Source organism: Gymnogyps californianus, chromosome 13, assembly GCF_018139145.2.
Source record: "Gymnogyps californianus isolate 813 chromosome 13, ASM1813914v2, whole genome shotgun sequence".
Lineage (NCBI taxonomy): Eukaryota > Metazoa > Chordata > Aves > Accipitriformes > Cathartidae > Gymnogyps > Gymnogyps californianus.
Genome location: NC_059483.1, coordinates 13,893,507 through 13,915,842, shown reverse-complemented (window position 1 = coordinate 13,915,842; position 22,336 = coordinate 13,893,507). Strand labels below are relative to the sequence as shown.

Below are 22,336 nucleotides of genomic sequence, written 5' to 3'. Positions count from 1 at the left end.
ATCAGGCAAAAAGGTCAGCACAGAAGGAGAAGCCATGAGGCCTCATTGATGCTAGGAGTGGTTTTGAACAGTGGTTTTAAGCACACTTGTACCCTGCAGGGACAATTGGTCCAGCCAGCTTCTCCAGACCACAGTGATGAGTGACTCTTGTAGGAACACCAGTCCCCATCTGTGATGCCATCAGCATCAGCCCTGACTGTAACAGCAGGGCACTAGTTCCCAGCTGCTTGCCTCCTGCACTGATTTTTGTACACTTGTGTGCATATGTGTCATTTTCCCACCTGCAAAAACATTGGTTTGTAGGTGGTAAATGGAATCCTCCCCTCCCCTTTCGCATCCATAACATCCTGTGGCAAGGAGCTCCACAGCTGTCCTACCCCCTGTGGAGCACCCTCCCTTTGCCTTGTGTCACTGCCAGTTTATTTGATGGGAGAGAGATTAAACACAGGATCTCTTCATGGCTCCTCCACAGCTGCACCGTGCAGCCCTTCCAGCCAAGGCCAAAGCAGCAGGAGGTAGGTGCAGGGTTAAGATCATCCCCTTTCCCCAAAACATCACTTTATAGTTACTGTTCCCCCCTCCCCCAGCGTGGCTTTCTCCATGCTAGAACTGTATCTACAGAAAACAAGTGCGGAGCAATGCTTTAAATGGAGATGAGCAGAAGGTCTGAGTCTTTCAAAAAGATGCAGACAGGAAAGTGGTCCCACCAGGACACATTGCTATTGCAGAGTAGTTATTTGAAATTGATGTGGACAGCAAAAGCCTAGTCAAGTGAGAGAAAAGAGTGATAGGACAGAGCCATAAAATAGAATATAGAGCACAAAGACTGTTAGAAGGCTCTTGAAATAACTGGCCTCATTTCTCTATACCTCATTTTCCATCTTCCTGTGGGCACAGGAGTAGTGAGCTCAGCCTTGCTGAGTGCAAGCAGAGGGTGATGCCCAGCATCTAGAAATTAAAAGGCTTAACCTTGACTAGGCTGGCCTAAGGAAAGGTCCTGAACTCACTCTAAGGTACCCTTGGCTAGCCTTGCTTCTCCTCCAGCTGAAGCACTTAGCTGGTGAGCTGGGAAGGGCTCAGCCTGCTCTGCTCACCAACCCCTCCCAGAGGAGGGTAGCAAAAGCTTTAACAGCACTGCCCTCCTCTCCACCCTTCCACAAAGGTTTTTATACACCCAGGACAGGGCTGAAGGACTACACTCATAGAAGAGCAATCAGATCCAGCACCATTCCCGCCACTGCAAGCAGCTTCAAGAAAAGCAGAGGGGTAGCTGCCCTACTACAGTCTCAGGTCAGCCAAGCAAGCAGGGCCTGCTCAACCCACTCTTGAAAACCAAATCTGGAAGGCATAGACTTCATACTAAGGAGGAAGCACAAACATCCTTCAATTAGCAGGCACTGGCTTGCTAAAATGGTGACTAGACAGAAGAAAGCAAGCATGTTAGTGAAGGAAAAAAAGAGAGTCAGAAACAGGAGTAAACAAGAAGGTTTGTTCTTATTAAGTTTATTGGCATCATGTTTGTCTCTTTACATAAGAGCTCAGCCTACGTACTAGAATGTAGACCTCTGGAAAACAGGTAGAAGGGCTCCATTTAAGCAAGCTACAAACGCAAGAACAAATACCAGGAAGAAAGGAAGAGAGGAAAGGGACTAGATTGCCAAGTTTTTCCATACCAAAAATCCAGATTAGCAGTCAGTAAGAAGAAAGGGAAGATTCATAGTCCAGGTCATTCATCAAGAAACAGCTACCACAACCCAGATGGGAGAGGAGCTCCTTCCACAGTACAAAGAGCCACTGGAACACCTCAGCTCTGGCTCCTTCTCACACTCGCTCCAGGATGTTAGGAGTTAAGCAGTAGGGGAGGTGAACAAATGAGGTCATTTCATAGCTGTATTTAATTTTAAATCCAATAATCCAGTGTGCATATCAATGCTGTTATGCAAATCTGAGAATTTAGATACAAGGAAGCCAGACAGATTTTCCAGAAGATGAAGCCTTTCTGGCCTCAAAACAAGGCGGCTTACATAGTTCATCTCTACTGTACAGAATACTGCCTCTATCTGGACTTTGTGTTGCTAGCACGCTGCAGTTCACAAGTGTCCTCCTCACATTCTACACAATCTGTGTTTCAGTACTTGAACATGTAATTCAGGAATTTTACACTAATTTATACATTTTTAATTGGTTGCATATATTAACATGTACTATAAGATTTTTCCTAAAGAAGCATTACATAATACATGGATACTGTAAAAAGATCTGATTAGTTAAAAGTAACAAGCATTAACAGAGATACATACAAAACTCAACCTAGTTGGACTGAGTGCTGAGCTTGCAATGAACTATGGGTAATCAGCCTTTCCAGTTGCAGCCTTCACAGGGGAAAACACGAGACAGTTAAAAATGTATGTAACTTGTTACACAGATTACCTGTAAACAGTTTCTCTCCATTGGACACCTGGAATTAGATTCAGTTCCAAACATACATAAGAGTTTCCATTTAAAACTACGAGAAAGGTCTGTTACCATGAAGTGTGATGTGGATGGTGTGGGGACATGAGCTCTGAAGTGCAGGACTCAGAGACGCTCATGGGAAATGGGTGGGTTTTGGCAGCTGGAGATGGAAATTTTTTTTAATTTCGTTTTAAACACAGAAGAGGGGCTGTGTGTTTGAAGGCCTAAGTGTGATATTCGTTTGTGAAGGACTGTGCTCAACCCCTCCCTCTCCCCTCAGCAGCTGCAGCTCTCCGCAGAAGCCTTCACTCGGTCATTCTTGTCTAGTTTGATGGGTTCGGGGAATTCGTTGTAAAGCTCCACTTCGGTTTCCTAGTGGGAGAGAAGGGAAGAGTTAGTGCCATGGCTCTACAGACAGCTCCTACCATGCAAGGAGCCATTCTGGGCTGGGGAAAGCTGTTGGAGAGCCCAAGGCTGCCCGCAGCAGCTGAGCTCAGCAGGCAGGACCAGCACCGGCAGAGGGCATCCACCGGCTCCCTCCCTACCTGTTTAAGTGCATTTCGTGCAATCGTCTGGAAAGCTTGTTCCACATTAATGGCCTCCTTGGCACTGGTTTCAAAGTAGGGGATGTTGTTTTTACTGTAGCACCAGGCTTGCGCCCGTTTTGTGGTGACCTGGGTGGACAGAGAGCAGCATCACCACCTTCAGCTACACAGGAAGAGGGTTTTATTTCCAGGGCAAGGCCAGAGACCCCTCATATCCAACCTGAGCTAAGACAACAGTTCTGACATCATCAAAACTACAGCCTTCATACAGAGCACAGGAGACTGCTGCCCACCACCAGATACACTCAGCCCTGGGGCAAGGAGCATCATGCCCGAGAAAGGTGAGACCACAGGGCACAGACTGCTCAGGCATCCGCAGAGCAGGGACTTGCTCCCATAGGAGTTTCTCCACAATTCTGGAGCAGGAGAATCAGCTCCTCTCCTTGCATCTACCCAGGAAACTGCTGCAATCCTTCCACCAGTGGGCAGGAGCACGCTGTGCACAGGGGTCTGACCTCTCCAGGCAGGAGAAACTCTTCCCCAGTGGCACACAACAGCTGAGCCGCACTCAGGCACCTCCCACTCCTGTTTCTCAGATAACCCTCCCCTGTTCCTACAAAGTCTCCCACTCCAGCAATTTCCTAAGAGGAGGCTAGCAAGCCCCAGTACTCACTTGTCTGTTTTCTAGGTCAATCTTGTTTCCCAGCACAACAAAAGGAAAGTTCTCAGGATCCCTTGGACTGGCCTGAATGAGGAATTCGTCCCTCCAGCTGTCTAAGGTTTTGAATGTGTTGGGGGCTGTGACATCAAACACCAGCACACAGCAGTCTGCTCCCCTGTAGAAGGCAACTCCCAGAGACTGAAATCGTTCTTGTCCTGCTGTATCCCATATCTGGAGCAAAAGACAGGGCAGATAAGCCAGCTCTACTCTGACATAGTCAGTCCACAATTAGGGCATTCATTTCAAAACTCCCCACCAGGCATCTACAGTCCTCAGCTAGCCAGAGGAGCACCTGAAGGCTTAGGAATTTCTGTATGCACTCAGTATCAAGACCCAGAAACACCCTTCTAAAGATATTTAACCCTTTTTGTGTTCAGCCTAAGCAAGGGACATAGTCTGGTTCTGGGCAAGCAAGACTTAGGTATTAGGGTCAGCAGGTGACCTGCCTGCAGTGCTTGGGTGCACTTGGGTACCAGCACAGTCCAAACACTCCTCTGATGGCTGCAACAGGGCTTTCGCTGCCTTGCAGTCAGTCTCACCATGGAGAGACGAAAGCTTCAGATACTACAGACATAAGCAGACTGGCAGGTTAACATCACACCCACAGATCTCAGGGCAGCATGAGTAGTTGACCTGACTAAGGAGCCCTTTCCTAGCCCTTTCCAGTTCCTGAACACTAGGGAAGTGCATCTTTCTAACAAGATCTAGTTTACTGACAGTACCAAATGCTGGTTTTTAAACTGGGCCTGGCAAAGCTGCTCTTAGCTGAGCCCAAACTGATCTTTGCCTTCCCTTGTTCAGCCCATGCACAGATTTGTAGAGAAGCCCAGCAGCACCTATGGCCAAGAGCAGTTCAGTGCAAACAAGATTCAGGCCCAGCACACTGACCCCTACACTGCTCTGGACTACACTGGAGCAGATACTTCCACACAAGCGTGGTCTAGGCAGCCAGGCACTCCTTACCTGCATTGTCACTAGCCTGTCATCCACCATGACCTCTTTTGTCAGGAAGTCTGCACCTATCGTAGCCTTGTACTGGTTACTGAATTTCTTGTTCACATACTGGTTCATGAGTGATGTCTTTCCCACCCTGTACAGAAAGACAAAAAAGACTAGGTAGGCTGTTTCGACAACAGTGTTTGAATTAACCACCCTGAACAGAACATCTCAGTGCCCTTTGCCTTCCACCATAGCCTCCTGGCCTTTCAACCAGGGAAAATGCACCCACCTCTGCAAGAAGGGGCTTTTACAGCAATAGATGCTGAGGCAACATGCTGAGTAAGAGCATTAGCTACCTAAGGATACAAAGGATTACAATCTTGAGAAACCTTGTTTCCCCATCAGTAATCTGATCCTTGGTAAGGAGCATGCATCACATTATGATCATGAGGGCAATTTTGGATTAAGTGCCCCAGAGAAACCCACCAGAACAGTCATCTTCAGCCTCTGGAGAAGGAGGAGGTGGAGGAACAGACAATCTTACCTGGCAACAGCTCACGTATACATCTGCTAGGCACCCAGAGGTGGAGATCCTCCCCAGAGAGCCAGCTTAGAGGCTCACATGCCTTCTCTGTGGCTGAGAAACACTCCCTGATCAACAGCTTGCTGGGCACAGGGGTATAAGCAAGCCTCATGTCATAGGAGTCAGGTTACAGCCTGCACGACAAGTAACCTGTAACAGCAGAGCAGACTCCTCGCTCAATAGCCCAGAGCCAAGCCTTTCACACCAAGGGGCATGCTCTAGCCAGATCAGACAGAAGAAGGCAGATGGCTCAGTATAAACTATGTCTGACAGAGGCAGAGTTTTAAGAAGTCACCAAAGATTGCTTACGAGCTGTTTTGGGGGTTTTAATTTTTTTTTAATTTAAGTGAAATGCTCATTTCAACACCACACATCTTCCTTGTAGAAAGGCTATCCAGTTCTGCTACTGGAGTGGTCTGCCCACCACATTTCCCCTGTTTAATATTGTGGCAGGACTTCAAGATATTAAACTGCAGGGACAGTCAGGACAGAGCATGGTAAAGAGTTCTTAAAGCTAAAAGGTAACACAGCTATCTGGGGCTGTAAAATCTCTCCTCCCAGCACTTCTGGTTTCTTACAGTGCGTCCAGGCTCCCACTAGTCAAGAGCACTGCTCCAGCCAGACGCAGACTGGCAACTTAAAGGCCCCTCCACTTACCCAGAGTCTCCAAGGATGATGACTTTCAGTAACACTTTCTTCCTAGAAGTCATCTTTTACACTAGAAAGGAAGAGGAACAATCCCATCAGACACCATTAGCATGGCATTCCTCAAGGCAGAAAGCAGCAAGTTCAGAGTCTGAGAAACCTGACTCCCAGCAAGGAACCAGCACTCCTGAAACCAGACTCCTTCAATTCAAGGCTACACTTGAGCACTAATCAGGTGTTTGCCCATTTCATAGGCAGGGCCATGTCAGACCAGCAGTGGCAACTTAATACCAACAGGTAGATGAGCCAAGCACTTGTCCTTTACAGTACCAAGTCCATTTTGGACCATATTTCCATGCCATTTTGTGGGTATACTAGCCTAGGCCATCTCCCTTAGCCTCACTGGAAGCAGTGCAGTAAAGCATATCAGCTCCCAACACAGGCTAATTCTTACACGTGCTACTAAGTGAGATGTAAGCAGAGATGTGTCTAATACCACACAAGCTTTTTAATGCCGTTCAGTAGTTTCCCAGTAGGAAAAAAAAGAAAAAAAAAGTGGGCTTCCTCCACCTTTCAGGTTCAGCTTGGAGAAGCGATAGCTTTCTCTAGCAGCTGTGCTTTGTGAAAGTGTTGAGTCCTAAGGATATGCTGTGGTTGAAGCGGTCGCAACACAACCACACAGACCAGCTGAACAGCTGAATTACAAGGCAAACTGCTACCAGACTGCGTGGCTTTGCTGAGAGCATATGAAGCTAACTACTGCCACCTCACCTTTGGTGGAAGGACAAGGCTGGAGTAACAAACCTCACAACATTCAGTCCATTGCTCTGTTACACGATGAGTATCCTGCCATGACTCCAGTCCACTTTATAGGCAAGTGGCTCTAAATGGGCCACTAATGGTCTGTCCAATTAGCAAGAGTGAGAGTTGAGCTCCACAAATCCACACTCTTACTTGCTCCCAGGTTTCCTTCAGATTAATGAAGCAGCTAGAAGTACATCAGCTGCAGCAGGCCTGAATACACTTCTGGATGTGCTTTAGCACAGTGAGAGCAAGTACAAAGTCTTGCTATTAGTGGTTGAGCATGCCCTTCCTACCATGAGGCCCTTCTCCCCATCTCTGGGGAAGGGATGGGACAAACCTTTCTTAGGTGCTCAGGCTTGATCAGATCACAGACCCTGGTTTGGTACTGACCTGGTCCACAACACAAGGACTCCTTGGCTTTCCCTGAGGAGCCCTGCAAGCTCTGTACAGCAAGAGGAGCCAGAAGACAGTTATAGCTGTGCTACTTGAGTTCAAAGACCCTTGACAAGAGGCTTCATGTATTAAGCCCTTATGGGGACTTGGTTACCCTAAAATTCCCATCCTGCTACACCACATTCATTGCACCACACAACTCCCACTCTTCAGGAGCTATTCCTGAATTTCACACCTAAGGAGGCCTTCACTTCTACAACATGGATATATGCGTCTTCTGAGCAGCTGTCCTATGTGTTTCCTGGGATATGCAACAGCCTAAGCTGCTAGATAACTGCAACCCACTTCATCCCACTACTACAGGAGGTAACATGCTCCAAGCTGTAGAAGCCTGTTACTAGATGTAGAGTCCAGTTGCAAAGGGCTTAACCATCTCAAGCTTTGAGTGATAGAAGACATGCAGTCTTTTAGACTTTGCCATCAGTGAATGCTGCAGAAGCTGAAGCAGCTCTCCTGCAGCCACCATAGGTAGTGGTGCACTCCGAGCTACACCTTGTTGGACTGCACCCACCTCATGCATCTAGTGATACATCTAGATGGGAAACACTGTTGAGAAGGTAACAGCCAGAGGCTGTTGAGTGAACAGCAGTGACAGACCACTCTCAGAGCTCATGCTGTCCTTAGATGCCAGAGAGCCTGCACAGGACAGTTTCTCCAAGTGTAAACACCTCTCCTTTCCAAGGCTGTATATGCTGGACTGCATTGCTCAATGATCCAACTGGTAGCCCAGCTATACTAGCCAAGATATAGCCAGCTGAAAGTTGTCAACAACCCTAACATTTAGTCTTGCTTCTGCTCTTGCCAGGATCCACACTCTTTAGGTCATCTCCTCCATGGGGAAAGAGATCACGTAAGCTCCTTCAAGCAGACCGTACCTCCTGTGTTTGCAAAGTATGCAGCACAAGTCACACTTGGGCTAGCCAAGCCAGAGGCTTCTGCAGCACAATCAGACCAGATGGAGCAAGAAGCAAGTGAGCAGAGCTTTGAAACAGCTTAAAGACAGCTGTGTACACTGAACTGTCATGGAAAACATCTGTATAGGTTCAGGTCCAGCGTGAGAGTCACCTGTTTTCCTCAGGGCAGAGGAAAACAACTCACCCTGAAGCAACTGTGCCAGAACCCAACATGCACTGCTTCTATTTTCCTCCAAGTGTTTTCGGTATCGCTTGCCACTGGCTGCTGCAGCGCACTGCTTCCTGGTATTCAAAGCAGCTTTGGACAAGCTGGCATTAGTTCTCATGCTTAGGGACGGATTTGCAGAGCCCTGAATTACAACACTAAATCACACTGGATGCTTAGCACCCAAGTTCAACACGACCTGAAGTCTCACTATGAAGGGAGGCAAAACTGCCCTGTCAAGTCTCATTACCTTGGAACTAGCTCAGCTGAGCAGCCGTCTGCAGACATGGGAAGGAAGTCTGAGTCAGACCTGACACTGCCTTCTCATCATAGCTGACGGGCTACCCCATCAGTGTGAAGGGCTATTACTGCCTCATGAACACCAGTCAGGTGAGACACTCAGCTTCCATCCCAGGTGATGCAACGGATATGAACCATAGCACAGAAGGAGCTGCCTCAGCTTGGTATTTGGTTTGAGCCATGAGACAGTGAGGAACTCCAGTCCTGCCAGGGGCCAGCAGTGGACACTGCCCAGAGTTTCCCACCCTGTTCTACTAGGCTTGATCAATGCTGCTTTGAAGCCCAGTCAGTTGATGGGCCAAAGCCTTCTTATTAATCTTCTCATTACAGGTATAAACAGACCAACACTTCAGAGTTATTCCTTGCCTAGTACAAGAAGAGACCTTGCCTTTGGAGAGGAGACCACATCTCCAGGTCTTGGAGGAAGTACTAGTGTTTGATCTCCTGGAGCCTTCCTATAAAAGGAAACCCCCTCTAAGTTTAAGTAGCATCAAGTTGCTCTCTACAGAACCACCTTTGCTATTTCCATTATCCTTACCATGTTCTGTGTGGCTGAGGTCTCCAACAGCAGCTCCAGCTTTAAAGCAGCTATTTGTGCTAAACAGAGGTCTGACCGGTCCTAGTGAGATCTTCAATCTAGATGGATTGAAGACATCTCCGTTATCTTAACTGGGGTTTCATATGAAGCAACCCAAAGGGTCAAACTACTCCAAGGACAGGATACCATGCCTCCTCCAATGTTTGCGTCCAGCCACAGTGTTTTTAACAAGCTGAGGTACTGGAAGTGAAAGACACTAGTGCTCTCTGAAGGTCCTGTAAGTGAAGTCTTACTACAGTCTCCTTAACACCATGCAAAGGATTTTGGTGACTTCAGCTCATACTAAGCCAACAGCAAATACAACATCTTAATGGCAGAGGATCCTTCCACACATTGCAGTTCAAGTAAGCTCAGAAATACCTCAGTCGATCCTGCTTACAGCATGCCATTTGCTGTGTCAGTAGAACAAGGTGCAACCAACCAACCCTGGGCCAGGTTCAGTAATCAAAGATTTGCTTGCCTGAAGTCAGAGGCAATTTATGATTACTCCCTTGTTAACACAGGCTGTTTCTCACATTACATGGCATTAAGTAGGTTCATTACTGCCTTGTGTCCCAGAAATGGAGCCCACATACATGCTCTAAGCCACATAGAGCTCATTTCTGGTGAACCTTGCTGGTACAAAATCAGCTAAGGGAGACCAAGAAGAATATAGCTTTAGCTCACAGACAAAGCAGGTTTGAATACCTGGAGGAGCAGTTAGCTCATGTGAGGAGTTTCTCCAGTTACACCTGCAAGAAACATTAAATTACTGAGCTAAGCTGAGATGTAGGCTGTGCAGGGTTTCCCCCATACTCTTGCAAAGAGCAAGCTCAGCTTGAGTTGAGATCAAAACTGTGATAGTGCTGAGTCAGTGGTATCCAAGTCTAAGACTATTTTGCACTATATATATGCAGCTTGTCTTGCTTTATGATATTTGGTATAATTACTCTAGAGCAGCATCCTGTAAGTGTCACATAAGCCCTTAAGATGGCAGTGTGCGAGCTCACACAGGGCTCACATCCAGTCCCAGGAGCATTTCTGAACAAACACTTCCTTTTTCAGAGATATCATGAAGAAAAACCTGTTTGTTAAGATTTGATCCAAGACATCAGTTCTGTTTTACGCTGTATGAAGTCTTTTGGAGCGAGGTCACCCGCATGACTGCTCAGAACACAGCCTACCAGCACACCCAGCTAGCCCTGCTTGGGAGCCATCAGAAACTTCCTGTCAATCAGGAGACCAGTCAGCATCATTCCTCCTCCTAGCTTAACTGGTGCCAAAGGAATGACACAGCTGCCTCTAATACAGGAGAGGAGTCCTTCCACTCAATTTTTAATGCCTATCCCTCTAAGCAAACAAGCCACTAACAGTATGTTGACCGTTATGAGATTAAGCCTAGTATAGCACACTCTCTCCCACAGTAGTGTTACTACCTTTGTAAGGCTGGTCTGCTGGAGCAGCAAGGGAGAACCCCTAACATCTGACCTGCAAGTGTTACTGGCTTAGCTGATCTGAAAGGAAGAGTCAAACACTGTCCTATGAAGCTCCATGGTACTACAGCTCCTCAGATGCAAGAGGAAATAAAGCCTATACCAAATCTAATTAGGCTTCCCTTGTTGCTTCAGAGTACATTACAACTGTCCTTTCACTTGCTATATTAAGACAGTTGCTTTAACTCAAAGCAGAAATGGATGGTTAAGGATTCCTTAGAGATGTTCACATGTGTCAAGTCACAATGCAGGCATTTTAATATTAATTAGGTTGGTACAAGCAAAGAACAGCAGGAGCTTGCATTGATAGCCCACCAGATCTTAGATTAGCTATCCTTTAACAGAAGTAGGCCTTGCAATAGGAACATTCTGTTAAGTTGCTCATGGACAGTTTTAGTATGAAAGTAGCTAGCCTTGAGGGGGAATCTCACCTCCATGGAAGACAACAGCTCCCTAAGCAGCAGCATACTCATATCAGTTTTGAACCTGCTGACAAGCTGCTGGAGCAGTCCTTACTGTTGCAGCTTTGCTATTAAACAGTTCAAGTCACAGTCCTAACGAAGAACCAAAGCATGTTTATGCAGAGGCTAGAAGAACTGGGACATTTGACCAGGGGTTCTCTGCTCCTACATCTACCAGCTTGCCATCTGCACCTTCTGCTAGAAACCAGCTGAACACTGAAGCAAGACTATTAGACTGCACATCTTGCCTTGTGTCCTTTGCCAGGGATATTTAACACTATGCCAACAAGGCACAAAACGGTAGGTGAGCAAGCATCAAACAGAGCTAAACTCATTGCGGCACTTATGAATACCTAGTTCTGCTACCCCGTGTCCCAGCAGGCAGCACAAGAGTAAGTAGGTGTTCCACAAAAAGGCACATTTGAACCTGAAGCACTGCAGGTCTGTTCTGGGTGCTGCTGCTGCTAAGCAAAGCATTCACTTCTCCGCTATATCACAGGACCTTTAGCAAAAAACACCCAACCATGAGAAAGCCAATCTGGATAGAGCAGTACTCCATTAGGGTATACCATGCACTGCAGTGGGCTCACCACAGTGACCAGACTGAGCGGAAGACAGCCACACTTGAACACTGGAAGGATCTTCTGTCCTGAAATGCAGCTAAGTACATTTCCGACACAGAAACACCACCTCTGCTCACTGTTCTCTCGCATGGGGGAGGCTGCAAAGCATTAAGTCTCTGTACTACACCAAAGAGCTATTTTTATTCCCCCCCCCTCCAATGGTTCTGCATTTCTTCAAGGAAACTGAAGCTGGAAGAATGATTCAGGACCAGCTCAGTCAGATTGAACCAGTTCCTTCCCAGAAGCAGCAAGTTCCCTAACATGTTTGGCACCTCAGGGGGTTATGTGTGCTTAGACCTTCAGCCACTGAAATGAGATGCTCACTGGATGTTTACCCTGTTCTTAAAGGATCAAGCACTCTAACAGACTGGCACATATCACTTGCCCCATAGTCACACTGTACCCTGCCATGATTTATCAAGCCAAATTTAGCTGAGGCTTTGAGTAGACACATGAATTTGTTCCAATTCAGCTACCCTGAAAATGCAAGGCCTCATCCTGAGGAAAGGCAGATAGTCTGCAATTGCAATTAGTTGACCAGGATCACAGATCGCACTTGCAGAGTGCGCAAGTGGTCCAGACACTCTTTGTATTGAAGCTTCAGTCTCCAATTGCAGCAGGAGCTCAAGGTGGAGCTGAACAAGTTTCACCAATACAATTTAATAACAACAGCTTGGTTCCAATTACCTGGTCACACAGACATTGCTAACAAGGTGTCTGCTAATGCAAAGCTACAAGTGACAGCCTGAGCAATTCAACATGAATGCCTGCCTGAGACCAGCAGATATCAACCTTTAACATCTCACTCGCATTCTCCTAAGAGTGACACAACAGCCCAGGAGCAGAGCAGAAGCCCTGTCCTTTCAGCTGGGAAAAAGCTGTCCTGAGCCAGAGGACAATCAGCAGGGGCTGTTACTTCAATGTGAACATGGCTTAAGAGGTGCCAAGATGCCTTTAAGGAAGAAACTAGAAATAAGCCTGCCTTTGATTTTTTTTTTTCACTGCTACAAAGCCTGCATATTTTCCTTACCAAACCTGAGTGCTCTACAAGTGGAACAAGTGCCTAGTATCCTTGCACTGAGGACTGCTACAGAAGCACATGAAGTTTTAACAGCAAGTTGAGTCTTGCATTGACAAGGGCTGCACAAGCAGGACAGTTCCCTCTTCCACTCCCATGAGAGGTCTACTAGTAGCTCAGCTTCCACAGCTGGCTGGAAGATCTCATCTAGGAAAGCCTCACATTTAGTGGGGACATGTGCTGGCTTTGTGCCCAAAAAGCAAATTAGGAACATCTTGCCATTCAGGTTGACAACTTGCAAGAACTGCTCTCTGTAAATGGGTTGCTTTTTAGGGCAACAGGCTCCTACAGTCCATACAGTCAGAGGTGCTTTAGAGGTGCTTTCAGGCCTCACTGATGCACCACAGCAGTAGTCAGTTAAAGCAAAGCCCACACCAAAAGCAGCTGGCAAGATATTCCTGTGACAGCTTCACAGAAGGGTACACTCTAGCCGCTGCTGTATCAGCAGCATCTCAAAACTGATTTCCACCTCCTTCCTCCCCACACATTTATGTTGCTGTTCCAACCAACATATTCCCTCCTGCCGGTACCCAGCCAAGAGCTCAAGCATAGCTCATCGTTCCCTCCTCAGGAGGAGCAGCTAGGCTGCCTGCTACTTACTGCAGTTTCACCAAAAGCAGGCTTCTGTCTCGTTGGTGCCTTTCCCAGCCAGCCCTGTGAGGCAGGAATTACCTCTGTTCAGGGAGGTGGGAGCCTCAGCTACAAATTAATTTTTGATACCTTGTGTAGAACATATATTGCAATTTGTCAGGTGTAGGTATGCTGTCCAGTGTCTCCCGCCCCCACCTGAGAGTCCTAAACCAAAAGCTTCACCTTCTTGAAGAACAGCCTAGAGCTTTAGACGCTTGCTAGCACACTGACATGGCTCAGATCAAAATAGAATCTTAAAACATGTTTCAGTATCCCAGAGGAATAGGCTTTTTAGACTACAGCTGTCTGCAGTAAGTTTCCACCTTGTTTTGAGGGTGGAGCTGCAGCCTCCAGTGCCAGAGGACCTGCTCTAGGACCAAGTGAAGCTCAGGAACCAGCCAGCAGCAGCCAGCTACAGCTCAGCCACATGGCTTCAAGTTCAGTTCATAGGCTGCTTCAATGTGAGCACCAAACTGGTGTGACATGGTGCTAATAGCCAACTGACCTGGTCTGTGAGCTAGCTACCAGATGGATGACACCAGGCCCACACACATACCCTGCTGCATCCTGTTCCTGGATAAAATGCTCTTAAGACAGCTCAGCGCTAAAGGGAGAGAATTGATGGGGCAACATACAGCTTGAGGAAACATGTAGGAAACCCGGCTGGAAAGCAAAAGCTCTGGAACAGTTGTGAGCAGAATAGGCTTTTGGTGTGATCGAGGAAGCTCCAGAGCCAGTGCTGGGGAAGACACTCCTTTCAGTGGCAATAAGGTTTTAGCTTGCCTCAGACATACCCTCAGTCCCCAGCTGGAGGCTCTACAATGCATCCCTGCTATGGACAAGGGCTCAGAGTTCCTTGGAAGAGTATATGCCAATGGCCAGTTTGCCAGAGAGTTCAGATGACACAGGAAAGGCAGAAGCAATGCCACTTGTAGGAGCCATGTCTGCAGTGGAATCACAGGACTTGCACGTGAAAAGGGGTCTGCCCTGCCTGAGGTCTCAGCTCAGCTGCTGCTCTGTTAGGGCTGTGAGTGTTGTGATTTGGAGTACTGCATTCCTGAGACGCACTGATGCATATGATCAGTCAGGCTCAAAGCCCGAGTTCTCAAAGCCAAGTTCTCCAGTCCAAGCCTCACTGATTCACCGCCCTGTTACACCTCCCGGCATTTCTCCAGAACAGAGTTGTTTTATGCCTGCACAATGCTTAAATACTAGATGTGGAAATGAACAAGTTTCTTGCTCTAAAGCTGCCATTATGAATTGTGACTCTACCCTAGAAAAGTCCAAGCTACATAGGACTAGCCCCGCCCCCACATCCAGGAAGGTATAAAGTTTAGAAACTGATCTCTACCAGCTTAGATATCACGGCAGCCACCTTGTCTTGAGGAGGTATCATGTTGATCTGACTACATGGTTTGAAAGTGGGAGCAAAACAAGCACAGAAATGCATTTGCTTACAGTACCAAGGCAGATGTGTCTCTGCATGTTTAGTCAGACCACCAGTGTGCTTAGGAGCAGCGGGAAAGGTCTGGAGGTCAGTTCTTACTGTCTACAGGAATGCTACTTTGCCCAGACTGCTGCTTAGCCTAAGATTACAGCAGCACACATAGGCTCTTCCAGGTGATAAACACCCTGAGCCAAAGGGAAGGAGGGAAGGGAGCGCAGAAAGTGTCCCCAGCAATGCAGCCAACTATGCTGGAGAGCCAAGCTGGATGGATCACTTTGCTCCTCAGCAACCTGAGGATGATCACCATCATCTCCACAGCAGGCAGCAGGTATTTGGAGACCGCAGCTGTGCACACGACAGGAGGGCAGGAAGGCCCTTTTAGAGCTAAGGCCACACAGTAACAAGACCAGGATTCCCAGACAGAAAGCCAGGGCTGCTGAAGTGGTAGTCTTCAGGTTATAGGAAGACAGCTCTGCGAGAAAGCCATACCTAGAAGCTTCACTGAAAGCTAAATGTTTCCAGTCATGAAGTTTTAGTCCACCAATTCCTCTAGCAGCTGAAGGGCCCTTATACCACAGGACATCTTTCTTCCAGGAATGGGCAGACATATACAGAGCCCTAACAAGCTGATAGCAAGTGTCTGAAGATCTTCAGCTACCCTTCTTTTGGAGGCTCAAGTTATGTTGTCATTCAAGAATCAGTATTGCTGTGCCCCTACCTTCCAGGAGGAAGCAGTTCCCCTGTAAATCCTACAGGATTTCAGGTAGTTCCCCGTTGATTTTCCCCAAGGATCAAACTGTTACAAGAACAGGCATGCTTGCTTTAACACCCCTCCCCCTTTATCAGAGCAAGCTCAACTTCCCCTATTCTGCCCTGGGGGAGACAATCTCAGGATGTGGGAGGAGAGTTGAGCACATTGCTGGCTGCTGGGAGACACTAGGCAACAAGCCATGTGTCTTGACTAAGGGCCTTGCCTACGCAAAGCATTTCAGCTATACCAGTATAGCTTCCATGTTGCCATGCCTCTACCAGAACTGTCTCCTTGGTGGAGAGCTTTCAAATCAAGACAGACAAATCTTATACTACTAACTGGAACATAGCTATAGTGCCCATACAGCCTGGTTTATACAGTCACGTCTGTCAGCCTTTTGGCGCACAGCCACCCAACCAGTAGAGCCAACCAACAGTTTCAGTAACCCCTGCATGAGTACCAACAGCCCAGCACAGTCCTCACATCAGGCCATCCCACTGAACACAATTCCCCCATTACTTTCTACAAATCAAGCACAGTGCCAGGGGCAGCTGGGTTTTAATCTTCATGTCCAGAAGATAAGGCTGACCAATTCAAAATATTGCAAGTTAGCCAGGCCACTAAGAAACCGTAAAGTTTTTAGATCTTTACCATATCTGACAGTATTTTTCAAGTACTCAGATTAATTTCTGGTTTTGTCTACAGCTTCCTAAGGTTTCACACATTCCTGTCATACTTTCAGTTTTAGAAACACAAATAGGAGGTGTTAGATAACCTTTGCAGTGGTAAGCAAAGCACAGATCTTAGACCTTGTCAGTGGTAAACACACCTTGTTTATCTACTCCTGGCTGCTAGCTTCCACCAGCTCCTAGAGGCTGGGCAGGAAACAAGTGACTGAAGGGAGACTTTGACCAAGGTTCAGGCCTTCAAGTCAAACGATGGCCCTCAGGAGGCCTGCCAGACCCTCTAGCTTACACCCGAGATTCAGATCCAAGAGTGAATATTGCCTGTCCTTCAGCACCAGAAGCTTGATAGAAGAGATAGGACAAATAGTGATGGGAGACCCTACTGCCAGACAAGTAGATGTGGAGAAGTACAAGAGCAACACTAATGGCAAAAACCTTACCCTGTACATCTATTCCAGGAGGTCCTGTTCTCAGTACTGAGTCTTCTAGAGAGGAGGCTTCCTCCAGGGACAGGTTGCAATCTAAGAACTAAACCTTGATCTGCAAGCAGAACTCCTGATCCTACACACACTCAATACCTCTCACTATGCTAATGCAGTTTGCAGAGCAGGAAGGACAAGTATTTCAGTACCAGTCCCAGGATGGGAGTGTAACAGGTAGCCTGCCATGACAGCTGAGTCAGTGCCTAACAAGGAATTCCTACTGTGGAGACTCTGTTTCAGACTCATACTTCATACCCCTCGCACAGATCCTGCATCAATACTTTACCAGCTCAGCTATTCTCTTGATGAAGCTCCACAAAGGACCAAAAACTCACTGAAGTGACTTGCGTGGTGAGATTAAGAGAGCAGTGCTGGTAAACTGCATCTTCGGGGGGGGACAGGACAGGAGGGGGGGGGGGGGACGGACGGGGACGACAGGGGATGGGACCAGACCTAGGCATGCCTTAGTTACAACAATCTCACTGCTCCTGCTTGAGACACTGTTACCACTGTGCCAGTTTGGACTTCAGATATCATTATCCGTGTCTGGGAGCCCAGAGGAAGAGAGGGAAGAGAGCACTACAGAGCCAAGTGACTCAGCCCACTTGAGGGAGACAAGCACCAAGCAGGTTACTTTCAAGAGGATGCTGCTTCCCAGCTGGAGAGAGATCACAGGTTCAGCACAGACTCATTAGATAAACTGGTAGCCCCAGCAACCAAGGTCCAAGTACTCCAGCCAGGTAGCCTCTGAAGGCAGCTCCAGCCTGCCTTCACTTTTGTCCACCACTTCACTAGTCCAGCTTGTCTGCCAAGTGACCAAAGTTACAATATGCAGTGATATAGGACAGAATCCAGAAAAATACTGTTTTCTTAATTGACAATATAAAGATCTACTCAATTTCATTTAGGAATTTCTGCTTGAAACTCATGCAAGTACAGTTAAGATAAAATGTCAACTTAAGGTGACTAATTGTAAGTAGTTACGGAGAGGTAAGAGCAAATCACTCACTACATCAAGTGCCTTTAAATGATACAAATACGAATCTGTGCCACAAGTTTACACTTCAATCCCATCTCAAAGGCAGTGCACCCCTCCTGAAGTTTCACTGTCCTGTGAAAACAGCCATGGCCTCGAGAATAGGTTTCCTAGCAAGAGAAGTCAAGGCTATTTGAGATCAGCTGTAAATCAACACACTCCAGTGGCCTTGACAAGCTTGCTTCCCTCCCCGTCACTGACCGTGAGTTAGCAACAGCAGTGTTGACACAGCTTCCCCCATGGACAGAGCGCTCATTGCTGGCACCAGAGAGGAGGAGCAGTCTCACAGGAACAGCACTAACAGCAACAATGACATCACCACGGCAGATCTCCACTGAGCAGAAAATGCAGCAGCACACCGGGTTCGAGCGCTGCATCCCCGCGAACAGAGCACAAAAGCAACAAGCACACTGGAAGCCAGAGAGCAACCATGTGACAGAGGGGTATCCCTTCACTGCCTGCTATTTCTGAACAGCACATGTGGAGTCACTGACCTTGGGCACTCATTTCGAAGTTTTATTCAAGGTGCATTTAAAGGGAAATATGATCTTCAATAGAGCAGCTAACTGCAGAACTGAAAAAGGTTATATTAACTATTGTCATTCAATGAATTATCCATACCTAATTCAGTTTTGAGATGCACAGCTCATGTTTGGATTGTCACTGCAGAAAGTGACCCTTTTATCCTCACAGTCTACTGTCACAACTTAACTATGTCTGAAGACAGACGGTTACACAGCAACTACAAGAGATCATTTTAGGAAGCTGCAGGGGGAAGCCAACTGAACTCCAACTCATCAGGCAATTGAACTGCAATTATCAAAACAATGCTGTGCAAGAATGAAGTACTTCAGCATCTGAAGGATGCAGGATTGCTGTCACACAAGCAGCATACAAGCATGCTAGTGCCCAGCCAAGTTCAGCATTTAGGTAAGGTCTTATCTGGACTCCCTTCCATCAAGGCAACAAGCTTTAAATTACCCTGCAGTTCTGCAAGGGAATCTTAGGTCCATCAGGCTCTAGTAACAACAGCTTAAGAGTAATTCAGGTCACAGCCAAGGAGAAGCCCAGAATACATTAGGGAACACTGGCAGCATGCAAGGTGAGGGTTCTGTACTTGTTTATCAAATGCTCAGTTTACTTCCGTTACTGAAGAAATTGCTATATTATAACAGCAAGGACAGCTACCAGTAAGTATCTGTGAGCCCACACATCCACTAGTTTTAGAGAATGAAAGCATCCGAGTGCCCTATTCCATAGCCCTTATTCCCAAACCAGGGCTTGCCAGACACCTATCTCACGATGCAGCATTTAAAAGTGCACCCTAATCAAGCACAAACAATTTTGTTTACAGTCAAATGTTAAGTTCTGCATAAACTAGTCTCATTTTCACAGAGAAGTCAGACCAAAATCCCATACATGTTAGAGACAAAGCTATTTATAGTTTTGCACAGATGGTTTGATTGTAATTGTCATGTTTCCTCAAGGACAAGCTTTGCCAGAGATTTGCTCCGACAGGTAATTCACATGACCTCCCAACACAAGAGTCTTAAAACAGGAGCTTTAAGAAGTTGCTGCAGAAATTGAGTCTGGTAGCCCTCCTGCCCACAGGCATTCATTTTGGGTAGTAAACCAAGCAAAGTGGTATCTTCCCTAGGTGATGGCAGAGGAGAGCCCATAGCAGAGCTTCTACATTTTCCACTTTCAGTTAAGGATTCATCCATGTTGTAATACGTCTGTGCTACTCAGCATAGAGTTTGATTCACTGGTTTGGGTAGGAGGGCAGGGATGCCTGTAGCGTAGTCTCTGCAACACAGTTATTTAAATTCTTAACTTGGCACCTTTGCCTTTTAAGGTGCAACTCTTAGTGTGCCATGTTGAGCTATTAGTAGGGTATTTAAGGACATGGATCACTGCATGACACCACAGGGAAGAGGAAAGTTTAACATAGCTACTGCCTTGCATCTTATAAGCTATACTTTTCACTGCAGGTTAGGAGAGCAAGAAACTGCTACTGGATTTTAAAATTTTTCCTTATTGAGGGGTCAGATTAACCTCATCTTACAGCTTTTCTACACCAGAAGTAGAGTATTAACATAATAGCACAAAAGAAAAGGGGCAGCACTTGAAAGTAACGGTATTAGAGCTGCTTTGGATTCTGAGGACTCAGGCCAGGCATGGTGGGTCTACTCATTAGTTCATGGAGGGCAAGTCATGTGTTCAGTCAGCTGTTGGAAGTCACAAGGGGGAAGGGGGGGAAAAAAAAAAAAAAAAAAAGAGAGACAAGTATACTTGTTCTTCCTGACTAAGTACAGCAACGAAGCCCTGATTATTTAACAAGGAATATTCAAATGACTCCACCCACTTTAACCTCAAATACAGCTACTGAGAGAACAGAGTACATTGACTCCAGAAGCCTGGCTCTACTGGAAGCACAGCAAGGCTGCAGCTTCTATCATACACTACTAGTACCACCGCAGCCCGTGAACATGGTATAGCCGCAAGTAAGCCTTTAAGTCACAGCCAGCCAAACACTGTGGCATAGCTGGTTATGTACCATTCCCCTAAGAAGAGAACTCTCCACTTCCCCCAGCCCCAATTTCCACAGGGATACACAGAGTGCTAGGCACAGGCCAGAGCTGGCTGGCCAGTGGCAAGTACTGGAAGCTTTAAAGCTTCCATATTGGCAATTGTCAAACAAAGAACAGCTTGCTTACAGTTGGGAGGACTTTGTTCTGTCATGTATTCTCAGTTTACACATAAAAAGCTCATACACACATATCACAACAGCTCTGCTTATCAGCAAGTATTTTTAGTTTTCAGGGAGATTATACTGAGAATTCCAGCTTTGACTCAAAGGGTTTGGAGTTACTGGGTAATACATACTCATTTTGATGCTGAGGTTACCTGTCTTACTTCATATTAAGACAGCCTTTTTACAGCTGTTTTACTACAAAAATAATGCCTCTATTTACAGGGAAGACAGTGCAGTTGTCTTAAGTACAATGATTAGGTATTTCCATATTTATTAATCTATATATACTTCAAGACTAATAATGTATCTATCATTTAATTTACCTTATTATACACTCACAGCCAAAAGCACTTCTAACATCCACTCTAATACTTCTTAGAACTGACTCAGGCTTTACACATGCTGAGAGCTACTTTCGCAATAACTGCCAGTCTCTTCAGCTGCCTGTTTTGTCACACTAATTGCTCCCAGGGCAGCCTGCTCATCTTAAGAGCGATATCCACCGACCACCCAGAGCAGCATTTCACCACCCCAACCCAGTGCTCCCCCAAAGACCAGCGCTCAGGCCACCTTCGGCCACCAGCCGCCCCAAAGCCTCCTCACGCTTTGAGAGGACGCTACAGCAGCAGCACCACATGTCACAGACAATACGCTCTCCTCCCTGGGAGGTACCACTTCGGGCCTCTTTAAACCTCTCGGGAGAGGAGGCTCCCACAAAGGCCTCGAGAAACGCGCATCTCGGGAAAGGCCTGCGGGTCCCCACTCCCACAGCGCTGCGCGGAGGAGCCCTTTCCCGGGGAGACTCCCGCGGCCCAGCTCTATTGTTCCGGGGGAAGCGACAGGACGGGCCCGGCACGGCTCCAGAGAGCTCAGCACCCGGCAGCGCCGGCCGCCGGACCTCGCCACGGGGGCGGGCAAACGCCACCCCTCCCCGGCGGGCCAGGCCCCGGTAGTGGAGTCCGCCCGGGGAGCACGAAGGCAGCGCCTCCCCTGCCAGCCCCCTGCGGAGGGGGCCCCGGCGGCCCCCCCCCGCCCCCGGGGAGGGGCCCCGAGCGGAGCCCCCCGCCCGGCGACTCCTGCAGCCGGGGCGGAGCCGCCACCCCAGGCCCCGGCGTGAGGGGACCCCCACCCCCAGCGGCGCGGCCCCCGCGCCCCGCAAGGCCTCACCTGGTGCGTGTGCCGCGGCGCCCGCCCGAGACTCGCTGCCACCCCCCGCTCGCCTCGGTCGGCTTTAATGGGCCCAACCGCCTCCCCGCTTTCACTTCCGCCTCCCCCCCGACAACTTCCGGTCACGGGGCCCGCCCGCTGTCCCTGACGTCAGCACGCCGCCCGGCAGCCAGCGGAGAGGGAGGGAAAGGGGAGCGGTGGGGCGCGCGTCACGTGACCGCGGGCTCCCGGCCGCCATCTTGGGTCGCCGAGGCCGCGACCCGCACCGGCTTTGGGGCCTAGCGGCCTCCCGCTGAAACCGGGAGTTTACGTGGGAGAGACGGGCCCCGCCGAGCACGGGAGTCCAGATGTTGCTTGTGGTACCACGCAAGCCGCTACGCCCACGCGGGCACAGAGGGTGTGGGTAGGAAGGGACCCGCCGCCTCTGCGGCCTCCCATCGCACCTGAGCAACAAACACTACACCGTGCCCGTGCGGCTGCTGTCTGCGCGGCAGCACAGCCGACAGCCGCAAGCCCGCCCTTGGAGGTCTAAGGAGAGAAGGAAAGGGCTGGAGAAATTTTCCTGCTTCATGCTTTCAAAAATAAAG

General features: G+C 48.0%; 1 protein-coding gene across 2 annotated transcripts; it reads right to left on the bottom strand.

Moving 5' to 3' along the window:
• Nucleotides 1–1,876: 1,876 nt before the first annotated feature.
• Nucleotides 1,877–21,807, bottom strand: RAB7A (RAB7A, member RAS oncogene family). Of its 2 annotated transcripts, none has more exons than XM_050904767.1 (6): nucleotides 21,750–21,807; nucleotides 5,900–5,960; nucleotides 4,684–4,810; nucleotides 3,673–3,891; nucleotides 3,000–3,128; nucleotides 1,877–2,826 (listed from the first exon to the last, which is right to left on the bottom strand). In XM_050904767.1, exons 2-6 carry the CDS (start codon nucleotides 5,950–5,952, stop codon nucleotides 2,731–2,733), a joined length of 624 nt encoding a protein of 207 aa, XP_050760724.1. In that variant the 5' UTR covers nucleotides 5,953–5,960; nucleotides 21,750–21,807; the 3' UTR covers nucleotides 1,877–2,730. The 2 variants fall into 2 exon arrangements, with proteins under 2 accessions (XP_050760724.1, XP_050760725.1); XM_050904768.1 differs by lacking the exon at nucleotides 21,750–21,807 and adding an exon at nucleotides 18,029–18,050.
• Nucleotides 21,808–22,336: the final 529 nt, after the last annotated feature.

What these genes read in the sequence shown, in the direction of transcription:
- RAB7A (XM_050904767.1), bottom strand. Translation starts at nt 5,952, where the DNA reads ATGACTTCTAGGAAGAAAGTGTTACTGAAAGTCATCATCCTTGGAGAC. An exon ending in TTGACCTAGAAAACAGACAA is followed by an intron (nt 3,129 to 3,672) that starts GTGAGTACTGGG and finishes CTGTCCACCCAG; the next exon opens with GTCACCACAAAACGGGCGCA. An exon ending in CACGAAATGCACTTAAACAG is followed by an intron (nt 2,827 to 2,999) that starts GTAGGGAGGGAG and finishes CTCTCCCACTAG; the next exon opens with GAAACCGAAGTGGAGCTTTA.